General features: G+C 41.7%; 1 protein-coding gene across 1 annotated transcript; it reads left to right on the top strand.

The window, feature by feature from the left end:
• The first annotated feature begins 5,454 nt into the window (after nucleotides 1-5,454).
• Nucleotides 5,455-12,350, top strand: tnni1a (troponin I type 1a (skeletal, slow)). Its single transcript, XM_067447369.1, has 5 exons — nucleotides 5,455-5,498; nucleotides 7,619-7,750; nucleotides 8,186-8,275; nucleotides 9,055-9,231; nucleotides 11,718-12,350. The coding sequence occupies exons 1-5, from the start codon at nucleotides 5,490-5,492 to the stop codon at nucleotides 11,820-11,822; spliced, it is 513 nt and encodes a 170-aa protein (XP_067303470.1). The 5' UTR covers nucleotides 5,455-5,489; the 3' UTR covers nucleotides 11,823-12,350.
• The last annotated feature ends 712 nt before the right edge of the window (nucleotides 12,351-13,062 follow it).

Here is a 13,062-nt window from a genome sequence, read left to right as displayed (position 1 = left end):
GCCACAGTATATTGACATTTCACAGCGGGGCAGAACAATCAGCTCTGAGCAGATACACCAGACTAGTGATGGTCCACTGGCACGGCAGACAGACAGATAGTAAAGAGCTGTGGTGCCATGAGATAAACCTAATGAGAGAGAGAGAGAGAGAGAGAGAGAGAGAGAGAGAGAGAGAGAGAGAGAGAGAGAGAGAGAGAGAGAGAGAGAGAGAGAGAGAGAGATGAAAGATTTGTGCTCTAATAATATCCTCCACTGACAGATTAGAGATACAGAGACGCTGAGGGTTAAATAAGGGAGCGCATCTCTATTCTGTTATCAATAATCAGTCTGAGGACAACACGATACAATCCCACACTGTAAGGTAAGATGCTTCTAATGATGGGAAATCTATACTAATCATTTAGCATATTTATTAATAGACTATAAGTAAACCTTTTTTGATACCCATTAAAACACAACTCTTGTTGTTAGTTGAATACTTTTCTATATTTAACTTACATACATTTTAATTGTCTTATTAATAGCCTTTTCAATAGCAAAAAGTGCCCCAATCAACCTGAATTAATTTTTTTATAATTAGCCTACCAACGTCTATCATGATTGTAAGATAATATGGGTTATCATGCTGCATTACAGTATCTTATGGGAAAACATGCATATCCGAAGTTGGGTGCAGGACATGACTATAGAAAAAAGCTATAATTTGACCGTCTAATCCAGGGTCTCAAATTTGCAGACCGAGGGATAATATATTTTGTGGCCCCCTACTTGACATCAAAGCTGTTATGCCCCGCGCGTTGTTCTGAAAAGCACCTTTTTGCCGAGTTGCTGCGTGTGCTGCGCTTGCCACGCTTGCTGCCTCACTCTGTGTGTGTGTGTGTGTGTGTGTATGTGTGTGTGTGTGTGAGAGAGAGTTAGCTCGGCCCTCCCTCATGCAGTATAATTGTTTGACACCGCGTGATTGACAGGAACAGAATTTGAGGCTGAACAGGCAGTCGAAGCGAATGTGGTCTAACAGTAGCCTAGAAATCTAGACGCACCCTAGTGGCAGCAAATTTAATCTGCCCGCGAGTATCGTCTAGCAACTCTCAATACACTTCTGAGCTGTAAACGCAAAACTCTGGTCGGGCCAATCACATCATGTATAGAGTCGGTGGGCGGGGCCATAATGACGACGGCCGAGTTGCGTTTGTGTGCTTCTAGTAAACACAGAAACTGGCGAACGGCGGTCTTTCGGATCAGCTTTGACCTCGACTCTGGAAGACTTGGAGTTCAGCTTTTCTCTGAGAAAAGAACAAAGAACGGCACTGAAGTCATTCTTAAAAAGGGAAGATGTGTTCAGATTTTTGCCGACCGGATACGGCGAATGTTTAAAGGGGGGGTGAAACACTCAGTTTCAGTCAGTGTCATGTCTATCTTGAGTACCTATAGAGTAGCATTGCATCCTGGATATCTCCGAAAAGTCTTTATTTTTTTTATAATTATATAAGAAAGATGCGCTTTTCCGAGTCTTTCCGAAAAAAGCCGAGCGGGTGGGGGCGTGTCGTGTGAGCGGAGCTAAATAATGACGTGTGCTCGCTGCTGCTATTGTGTTGAGTCGAGTGCGTCGTAAAGCTGTGTCATCCCTAACAGCGGGAAAAAACTTTATTCAAAATAAAAATATGGCTTTTAATCAGATACAGCCATACATCTATGATCCGGAATCAGACCCAGAGGCTGCAGTTGAACAGGAGCAGCAGCAAAAAAACGACTAGAGCAGGACGTCTCTATGTGGTACAAGTTATACACTAACTATATAATATGCTTAGCGACTTGTGTTATTTACATATTTATACTTGAATTATATCGTCGTATTTTTGTCTTTGAAGGTGTACATGTGGGAAGTGCAGTTGTGCACGTGTGTGTGTGTGTGTTTACGCGTGGTTTGTGTAGACAACTGTAGTAAGCGGACTGGTTTTGCACCGCAGGCTAGTGTTTACATAGAAAGACACGGAATAGTAGCGCATTTGAATGAAGAAGCACGCTTATTTAGTTCAACATGTTTCCCCACTCTTTGTGTATTGTTGTTTGGAGTGCTTTTACAATACACAAACATAAAGTTACACATATAGTGGCCAGCTAAACAAATGTACACGCACTACACATCGCATGCTCCATTGATCAATTAACTATACGTGATCATGTTTGGGCTACTTGATGGGCATAGGCAAAAAAACACAGACATTTGAAGCAGTCTCACTCACCGCCTGCGGTTCTAACGTTGGGACCTTTATCGTTGGGACTGCTCCATCCTTCAGCATTAGGCGATTGGAAAATCCGGCGTCGAGCTGGGCCTTGTTTATGAAACAGTCGGCACCGAAATGCAGTGAACAGACATAAACCTTTGCGCAACTCAGTTGCTGATCCGGAAAAGCAAATTACATCCACTGTTGCCTTAACGCGGGTTTTTTTGGCCATCTGTACAGGACTGTCTTGGTCTGGCAACCAAAAACGCACTTTTTTGGTGACATTGTTAATTTCTTGAAGTCACATCACCTGTGCAGCGCAGCCTACGAGCCCCGCTTTGATGGGCGTAGCCTGTTGCTTTCGCTCTCTCCCTCTCTCTCTCTCTCTCTCTCTCTCACGCTCTTCCGGTAGAATTGTCCGTACGGCCCATACAAGGAAATTCCGACCTTTTAACGTCAAGTGGACCCATGATCGAAAAAAACTTGCCGAAACTTATGACTAACCGGAAGTAGTATTTTTGACAAAGAAATACTCCCATCAAACGTCCACCTTAACTTTTGAAACTTTGTCTATGTTTAGTATGGGATTCCAAGTCTTTAACAGTGTAAAAAGATCAGTATGCATGAAACAGCATTTCACCCCCCCTTTAATCTGAGAACTAGCTCTGCTTCACCTTCGTTGCTCTGGTTGGTTGTAGCGCTATCCTATCACGTGCAGAGGGAGTTTGAAAGACAACTGTTTATCCGCCCCTCAGATTGAGCTGTCAATGGAGAGTTTCCAGACCAAACATCTTGATGTGGGTCTGGCTTGTCAGGCTAGTCTAACAGCGCTCGGATGGCCAATCAAATCAAAGTAGGCAGGGTTCGTGCACAGTCTTCACACATACACACACACACACACACACACACAACACACACAGACGAGTATGTCATTCTATCGCTTAATGCCACGGAGAGAGACTATTCTTTCTGGTGAAATCAAAAAACGAAATGCACTCACACACAATGCAACGTGTCAATGCTCCAGGTCTCTCTTGTAAGAGAGATTTTAATCACAACGAGACTTCCTGGTAAAATAAAGGTAAATAAATAAAATATACAATCACTGATGAACATCTTTGAACATCATATTTTTCTTTTTTTAATTTTCCATTTTATAGCTTTAATATATTTAATAGTCATGTATATAATATAATAAGATATTGCAAAACATTCACAACAAAAATATTTATTACATATCAAACAGTCCATAGGATAGAAGGCAAATGAAACCACAAGTAATCACAACACACAAACACTACCAGATGGTGAACCATGGTGGAACTGATAGAGGCAAGAGTCATGGTGGAAACTTGAGTCCGACCAACTGAGGTAACGCAGGGAGATGGTGAGGCCCAGGTGACGTCCGATAGACCCTGACATGGTCCTGGAGACCAAGGCAGAGTCCCGGTGGCGAGCGGCTGAGCTGGAACCAGAGACCGGAGGACCAAATCAACGATGAGTGAGGACTGCGGTGGAGCCTGAGGGATGAGGGAGCCTGACGGAGCCATAGGGGTGGAAGGACGGAATGCACCCAACAGTCAAGTCAACTTTATTTACATACGCTTTTACAATGACGATTGTTTCAGAGCAGCTTTACAGTGATAAACAGGAAAATATTGCAACAAAATTTGATTTGGCTGTACAGTCGTTCTGAAGAAAACGGTGATGTTATCAGCTCATTTCAATTTATCATATACAGCGACAATGTGGGCAGATCAGTGATATAGTTGATACAGTTAATTTAGTAATTCATTTTATTTGGATATTTAGTTGTAAACTTAGATCAAAATTTTAGTGTCCCCAACTGAACAAGCCAAGCCAAAAGGTACAAAAGTCAGCCCAAAAGTCTGTGGCAATGGTGGAGCGACGACTGACCAGGGAGGAGCCAGTGGGGACGAGGGAGCCCGGTGGCGCTGGTGGAGCCGGTGGGGTGAGGAGCCAGGGCGAAGCCAACTGGTCCGAAGGGGAGCTGAGGTCTCGGAAGAATGAGGCGGAGCCAGGGAATCTTTATGCCAACATGGACCTGGTGACTGGAAGTCTGAAGGTCAATCTGGGTTTCATGGCGGAGACATATGGCTGAAGAGATACAGCGAAGGAAGTGACGAACAAATGGTTTGCTTCGGTAGAGCGAACAAGAGAGGAAGTTGGGGTTTGGAGACAGACTTGGTGATAGACAGGGATGTCGGTGACTAAGACAACACTGTGCTGGATGGAACTTAAAGCAATCGAACTTCCTTTTTTCGCAGTGGGTGTGGGCTCTGGGTCTGAGGTGTTGGTCTATGTTAGGTGGGGCTGGACGCTGGAAATGAAATCCTCTTGGACTTTGCCCAACATAAAAGAGGATCCATCCATCTATTCACAGCTGATGTAATCCTTCACCGCCAAGCAGGAATCCCCCCTGTGGCATGACCAGCCGAATCTCGTCATCACAATCCATGAGTGTCAGGACGTCACAGGTGGCATGATGGCAGATGCTGACGAACTCCATATGATCCTCCAAACTAAAGCCACCTTGAAAAATAAAAACAACTCCTCCACGTAGTCCCGGGCAGTTAAGCGGTGCCACATTGATGGGCCGAGTTCTAATCCGCTCTCATATAGTTAAAGTAGTAGGATCACTCATGGCTTTGTTCAAGGTTTTTAGGTCACTGACCAGAGACATGCAGAAAAATTTAAATGGGTCAGAGGAGGACAGGATGTGGCCATGATGTATTCCTAAATTTATTCAGTGGGAATTCAGTGGGAGTACTGAATTAAATTGAATGTATCAAATTAATCTAACATTGGTTTTTCTCTCTTTTAGTGCTCAGCTGCCAAGATGCCTGAACAAGGGTGAGTGTGTGTGTATCTCTAAATATGTTCACACCAAGAACAATAACTGTAAAGATAACTATATTGAAAACTATATAAGCACACAGAACAGCAGATGCTAAGGTTCTGTTTAATTGAAACGTGCTGCAGTTATCGCTCTTGGTGTGAATGGCCTTTATACCAACAATAATCTCTACAGTGAAAATACGTTTTAATAAGTTCTGATACGTTTTCAGCCTACCAATTTACATGTTATGTTGTATTTTCAGGCAAGAGGTAAGTTATGCATAATTTTCTCTAATTAATGACTAAAACTTTGATTATTTGATTATCTTTAATGCATGTACTGCATTATAACTTTCATATTTGTGGCACCAGAGGAAGTCCAAGATCTCCGCCTCAAGAAAACTTATGTTAAAGGTTGGTTTGTGACATATATTCACATATTTTCACATGAACACATCATCAATTCACATATACATTCATATTTAACCACTTTGGCAGTGGTTCTCAAACTTTTTTGGCCACATCTCCTTAATCCTCACAATAGCATGTCAACCCCTAAAGCAGCTTTTTTTATTATGACAAGGATTTTTGTTGGTCTTCAGACAGGGCAAAGTCAGAGAAAGATCCAGACCGAGTCAAAAACACACCACTAGATGGCAGGCATGTGTCTAAACAAAGATAATGTTTGGCCTGTCCCAATACCCATACTTGCGGCCTTGGCCTTACATTATGGATGTGACATGAACAACTGTCCAAGGTCTGATAAATGCAAAATCTCAGTGCCTTTAACGTACACTAAATCCACACTCATCTCTAATGACGATTTGGATCGTAATTGAGGCTAAGCATATCCCATCATGTTCGTGACCTCATATGCCCTGAAATTGTGCGATGTCAGGGGAAACTTTACTGTGCAAGGTAAACTAATTAAATACTCCATAAAACTTGTTAGTAAAATATAAAGTGTTGCACTTTTTATTGGTGCAGAGATGAGTATGTGTATGCTGTTTTGCAAAACACTTGCAACTGCTTTTAATCACTTAATTAGTGGCACCACAATTTCAGTTTTTTGTAATCTGATACAAAGGGACTACTGAACTGACATTTACATGTTTATGTGTTTTGCTATTAAACTTTAAAGTATTGAAAATCAAAATGTGCAAATAAATCTTTTTAAAACTTTATTTGCACTTTTGTGTCTCAATCCAGAGGCTGCATCCTTCGAATGCCACGAAGATCAGACTATGGCCCTGTCAGAAATTGCACACTTCATGTGCACTTTCGGTTTTGTGGACTTACAATGGCCATTGCGTGTGCGTGTCCGTTAAGTCACAAGACTGTAGGGTTTCCCATTCGTCATTTAAGGTTAAATAAGGGTGCTCGTGAGTGCCCCCTTTACGGCTGCAGTGCGCCCTCAATGCGCACTTCAGCTGAGACCGCAAGTTTGCGAGCTACGCAGAGGGCTTCTACCCGGCAGCCAAAGCGGCATTACGTCGTGAAAATGCGGACTCAGAGCAAGACCGTGAGGGTTTAGGGTGCCATTTGGGACAGGGCCTATGACCCGGATGAGAGTGATGTTTAGGGGAGCGATTATACCTGGCCAGTAAGAGCTATGCATGTAAACCTCACTCCCCTGATCTCAAGAGGCATGTTAGCGACTGATAGTAGAGACTGTAGTCTTAAGCCTCCTTGTTAGAGCGTCCACCTCCCACGCAGGAGACCACGATTCGATTACGCTCAGAGTGGGATGAGTAGGACCGGTTACATTTGGTGCCATGACCCTGATGGGAGTGAGGTTTAGGGGTGTGAGTGTAACTGTTGTAGGCTAGATAGAGCTGTGTGTGTAAACCTCACTTCACTGATCTCGAGAGGCGTGTTAGCGACTGATAGTAGAGACTGTGGTCTTAAGCCTCCTTGTTAGAGCGTCCACCTCCCACGCAGGAGACCACGATTCGATTACGCTCAGAGTGGGATGAGTAGGACCGGTTACATTTGGTGCCATGACCCTGATGGGAGTGAGGTTTAGGGGTGTGAGTGTAACTGTTGTAGGCTAGATAGAGCTGTGTGTGTAAACCTCACTCCACTGATCTCCAGAGGCGCTCTAGCGACTGACGCTAGAGGCTTCTGTCTTTTGCGGTCCTCCTTGTTAGAGAGCCTTCCTGCTGGAGACCACTCTTTGAATCCCGCTCGGAGTGGGACAAGTACCCCAAGCACAATGAATACTGGGGTAGACGAGTCTGCAGAGGTTGTATCCTTCATTTCAAGGGAAACAAACGCAACACCCACGGGCATCATAAAGAAATGATGCATAGGGCATCAAGACGACCAGCGGCGGTACTGAGTAACACAATCAACCTTCAAATGATGCAGTCTCTGAATTTGGATGCAGGTTATAAGTGTGGTCATTAGGTAATTAATTGCTTTACACGTGTTGTAAACGTGTGTCTTCATGTCCACTTAAACACTTGGTCCAAGTGGCTGACTAAAAGTGTGGGTATTGGAACCGGTGTAAGGCCATTTACTTGTGTGTTCAGAGTTTGATGGTGGCCAGAGCCAAGGAGGAGCTGGAGCAGGAGGAGCTGGATAAAGAGGAGGAGAAGCAGAGGTATCTGGCAGAGAAAGCTCTACCTCTGCAGATGCAGGGCATGTCATTTGCTGAGCTTCAGGTAATCTCATGGCTTAATTCTAGGAGACAAGTCCACCTCCAAGCTTTCAGTTTAGCTCATTTGGTGCCACACAAAATTCCTCACGACTTAAAATCTAATGGTACAATCACTGCTGCTCACGCTACCCCGCCTCACCCGGCTTTATTTGCATTTTAGCTTTCATAAGGCTGATGCAAATGTCCCGCCCAATGCCTGTCTATCTTAATTTGACTAATTGAAATGTAAACAGCCAGCCAAGCCAACCATGATCATTATTATGAGATGTCTGTCTGAGTAAAACGATAAGTAGGAAAATTTGCCATATGATATTTCGTTCTCATAATAAAGGCCTTTTGGATAAGCTTTATTTTGTTAGTCAGAATCCTGTGTAATATTATACGCGTTCACGTCAAATATAATTTCCTGAAACTCAATTAACATTTCTGGCTCTTTTAGGAACTCTGTCAGGAGCTTCATGCTAAGATTGATGTGGTGGATGAAGAACGCTATGATATTGAAGCCAAAGTCTTACTGAATAAGCGGGAGGTATGAAAATCCACATAAGCCATAGTTTAATAACCAGTTGGACAATGTCACAACTTGCTGTCTTTATCCGGTCTATTTGGAGGCTTCTAATATTAGTATGCAACTCTGAGCATTTGGGATCATGATTTCATGAAAAGGGGGAAGAAGTTTTGATAGATGTTTCTTTACAGAGTCCCAAAACTATGTGAGCTGTCATGCTGTCTTCACTCCCTACATAGGCAAAGGCCTGTTCACACCAAGATCGATAGCTATAAAGACATTAGCATCCAAACCATGGAAAATGCATACTCTTAGTAGGTAGGCTACTACATAGAATGACAAACTTACTTTGTAACTAAAAAAAGTGTGTTTGTAATCCAGACATACAACCTTGCCATATTGTGTCATTTCACTGACATGCACGACTCCTCTGTTGTCTCCTCTCCTGTGACCTCATGGGATAGGAAAGTGTCCATCAGATGCTCACTTCAGAATCTTTGAAAGTAGTAGGTCATCTGGGTACTTTTTGCCTACTGTTGTATAAATTCGGACATACTACTCATTAGTGCTACTACTACATACCACTACTTACTGTTTTTTGTCTACAATATAGTAGGGAAGTAGATATATTTGGACACAAGGGTGCAGGACTACCTCTGACACTAGGCTAAAGAAGGTATAATTATTATGCCTACAGTAAGTAGCAGGAGAATGCTATCAATTTAGGGAGCACACTAGCTTTTAGAACAAGGCCTATGCTAGATATATCATAAGTAATGGAATGACTGTCCATCCTCTAGATCAAAGACCTGAACATTAAGGTTCTGGACCTGAGGGGTAAGTTCAAGCGGCCCCCCCTGAGGAGGGTGAGGGTTTCTGCGGATGCCATCCTCCGATCTCTCCTAGGCTCAAAGCACAAAGTCTCAATGGACCTACGAGCCAACCTCAAATCTGTGAAAAAGGAGGATACTGAGAAGGTACGTTGCCATCTGAACACATAAACAAAGTCCTATGACCAATTCAAGCGATGTTTATGAAAGTCAAATGGGTATATCGGTAAAAACGCCAGATGAAAACAAAACTTGACATGTATGTAAATCTTAGAATGTTGCATGTAAGATAATAAGAGTAAAGTGTTAAGTAAGGTTATGCCAGTGAAAGGCTTAAAAACATTACTAACCTTCTCACCTTATTCCCTAAACTATCTGGATTGGACAACTTGTGGAACAAGCAATAGGCAATACTCACCATGCAGATATGAAAAGAAACAATGCACCCTGACTATTCAGAGCTTAACAGAGCTCAGACAAGAAGCATGACATCACCTCTAACAGCTGTTCGAAAGGCGGAGGCTCGTGGGATGTGAGGCGGAGGAGTAAAAGGCAACGTTTTTAGAGACCAAACAGTGACAATGTTAATTCTTGTCAGTGTTTGTCTTGAATATAATAGAGGTTGGGTGTTGGATGACAGACACGAGAGTGGACAACAGAAGTATGGTACACTAGAAGAAAAGCTTTTGTGTAGATGCGTAGCTGAATTCAATACAAAATTAAAAAAAAAATTGTGTTTATTTGATCAGAGAGATGAAACACAGCATACTGAGACCAAGCCTTTAAAAGAGTAGTGAAACCAGCAGATTAAAGGGACGTTGTGGGTTATTTTCAGTTTAATGTCTTCTGATCATATCTGTTGCTTGCTGTCGATTTCCGTTTTTATTACTAGTTCTCGCCTACAAAACAACCACTGGCTCTGCACTAATATACCTAAACTCGCTTGTTCAGACTTACACACCCTCCAGAAGCTTGCGTTCTGCGAGTGAGCGACGCCTCGTGGTTCCATCCCAAAGATAATAATAATAATAATAATGTGTTTGATTTATATAGCGCTTTTCAAGGCACTCAAAGCGCTTTACATTGAAGGGGGGAATCTCCTCAACCACCACCAATGTGCAGCATCCATCTGGATGATGCGACGGCAGCCATATTGCCCCAGAACGCTCACCACACACCAGCTGATTGGTGGAGAAGAGGCAGAGTGATGAAGCCAATCAGAATAGGGGGATTATTAGGAGGCCATGATGGACAGAGGCCAATGGGCAAATCTGGCCAGGATGCCGGGGTTACACCCCTACTCTTTTTCCGAAAGACATCCTGGGATTTTTAATGACCACAGACAGTCAGAACCTTGGTTTAACGTCTCATCCGAAAGACGGTGCTCTTTGTCAGTATAGTGTCCCCATCACTATACTGGGGTGTTAGGACCCACACAGACCACAGGGTGAGCACCCCCTGCTGGCCTCACTAACACCTAATTAAATAATCAGATGCCTGAAATCGCTCTCACGGACATTTTCCTGGACCGTTCCCACCTGGTGGAATGACCGGCCGATCTCAATTCGTGCTGCCGAGTCTGTAGCCATTTAAAAAAAAAAAAACTTCTTAAGACACATCTTTTCCAATTGCACCTGACCAATAAAGAATAGCACTTAACTATCCAATAATTTTTGTTTGTTTGTCCCCCAAAAAAAAAAAAAAATTATGTACTGTGCTAATTAACTGAGACTTCTAACAGCTCTTACAGGTTGTTGGCCTTGTTTGTTTCGTTGCTTCTATTACTCTCCCCTTTTTTGAAAGTCGCTTTGGATAAAAGCGTCTGCTAAATGATTAAATGTATTACTTACTGTACTTAAGGACTTTATCAGAGTTTGTGAACGAGCTTATCCTTTTCAATTAACCTGTTGAATCGGTTCGCAAATTGCACTGAATGATTCATTCGTGAATTGAACTAATCTCATTGATCTGCTCACAAGTCAACAACGACCCGCGGCTTCAGTGATTCGGTCAACAAGTTTACAGTTTGACCCAAACTGTGCCAAGAAGAGTGAAATCCTTAAAGCTCGATTTATTGCATTTTTCCAAAAATAATGCCAATTTTTCATTGGGTCTACTTTTGAATGCCTGTCAATTGAGAACAACTAGAACCAGAGGGTGTGCAACCTTTGATAGCAAGCTTAACCTCAAGTCTTTGAATAACCTATTCAAGAGAAATCACCCAAAGCATTGCTACACTGTAAAAAAGTTTTTATTGGTTTAACTTTAAAAAGTAAGTAACCTGGTTGCCTTTAAATTTTAAGTTTATTGAAGTCAAAAATTTGAGTTGATACGATGAAGGAAATTGGTTAAATAAACAGAAACTCAAAATAATATTGTATCTGAACAACATAAATCATAAAAATAGCACAATTTGGCATGTTTCACTGCGTCATCACAAATAAAATTACCCAGTATGCTTACATATTTTAATAAAATATGAATAAAGGTTGTCGATTCTCAAAAATGTTCATTTTATTAACTCAAATGTTTAATTTCAATGAACTCAAAATTTTAAGGCAACCAGGTAACTTATTTTTTAAATAATTGTTTACATTGTAGCTAATAGAAACGCTTCTGTCCTTTATTTGCAGAAGAGACCAGTTGAGGACAGTGACTGGAGGAAGAACGTAGAGGCCATGTCTGGAATGGAGGGAAGAAAGAAGATGTTTGATGCCGCAAAAGGCTCCACTCAGTAAAACCGTAGCGAATTCAGCATAAAGAATTATGCAACTTTTGTTTAGTTAGGTTTAGAGTTGCATACTCAACATATAATTTACATACCAGATACTTTAATAGCCCGGTTTTATTTGCGGTGTCGTTAAACAGTGCAGTGATATGACAATTGCACTTCATTGTGACTGCTCTGCATTGGTGCAAATGAACTAAGTTTCACAAATGTGGCCATTACTTGATTAGTTTATTTTTTATTATGTCAATATTCAGTTATGAGCAAGTTAATGTAATGTGTACCAATGTATTATAAGAGTAAACAAAGTAAAACATCATTCATTATGCATGTGTAAGCTTACCAAAAACGTTCCCAGGCTCTGTTTAACATGTTTTTGATAATCTGGCTAGGTATTACTGTTTACAAAAAGTCATAATCCTGACTTGAATGGTGAAATTAAATTTATTTAAATAACTCTTGCAAAAAAGTGTATACTAACTTAAGCTTAATTATTTTTGCATGTTATGGCAATAAAATGCCTGAAATATGAATCAGATATGGTGTTTTTTGTTTTTGTTGTCATTTGTTCAGTTTGCTTTGATGCAAATGTCGAAACTGCTATTGAATAGACCACAGGATCACACAGAGATGACAAGATAAGGAGCTTGTGCAGGAAGTGAAGCATTAACTGTGGAGGTTGTCATCTGAAGACAGTGGACTCCAACCCTTATTTGCATAGTGTATCGCTGTCTCTTCCCTGTGTTGGCATTGGGTGGGGTGTTCAGGCCACTTGTGCTTGCTGTAGCTATTTAACATTTAAATGTCGAAGTTCACTGTGTGTTCCTTATGTGGAATGTTTTTATTTTCTGTGCTTGCATGAGGCAATTGTAAATGAAACAATATAGCGGAAACATGTCACCAGATTTATCATTCCAGTGAAGGTGCCTATTATTTCCTTTATGACCAAACCCTTATTATACTGGATAGTCTACTATGGCTTTCATATTGCTCTGGTCAAAGTACAGCAGACTTGTCTCTTAAAGGTGTGGCACAGGGCATAAAGCAAAGCCCTCCAGCCCTTGACTTTCAATGGTGTCTGAACTGCAGAGTAAATTCCAATGTGAATAACTGACATGAAATGTTCTCTATGCTTGACTTCACTTAAAATACTGTATTCTTCAGTGCATTGAATCATGTAAGATGCAACATCAAAAATGTAACATCCTTTCGAAAACAAGCATATTTCACATCTTCACTGCCAGTTTTGC

Source organism: Pseudorasbora parva, chromosome 6 (genome assembly GCF_024679245.1).
Source record: "Pseudorasbora parva isolate DD20220531a chromosome 6, ASM2467924v1, whole genome shotgun sequence".
Lineage (NCBI taxonomy): Eukaryota > Metazoa > Chordata > Actinopteri > Cypriniformes > Gobionidae > Pseudorasbora > Pseudorasbora parva.
This window is presented reverse-complemented; position numbering and strand designations above follow the sequence as displayed.

Excerpts from the sequence above, each read along its gene's own strand:
- tnni1a (XM_067447369.1), top strand. Across the intron at positions 7,751-8,185 it reads TGTCATTTGCTGAGCTTCAG|GAACTCTGTCAGGAGCTTCA; the intron begins GTAATCTCATGG and ends TGGCTCTTTTAG. Across the intron at positions 9,232-11,717 it reads AAAAGGAGGATACTGAGAAG|AAGAGACCAGTTGAGGACAG; the intron begins GTACGTTGCCAT and ends CTTTATTTGCAG.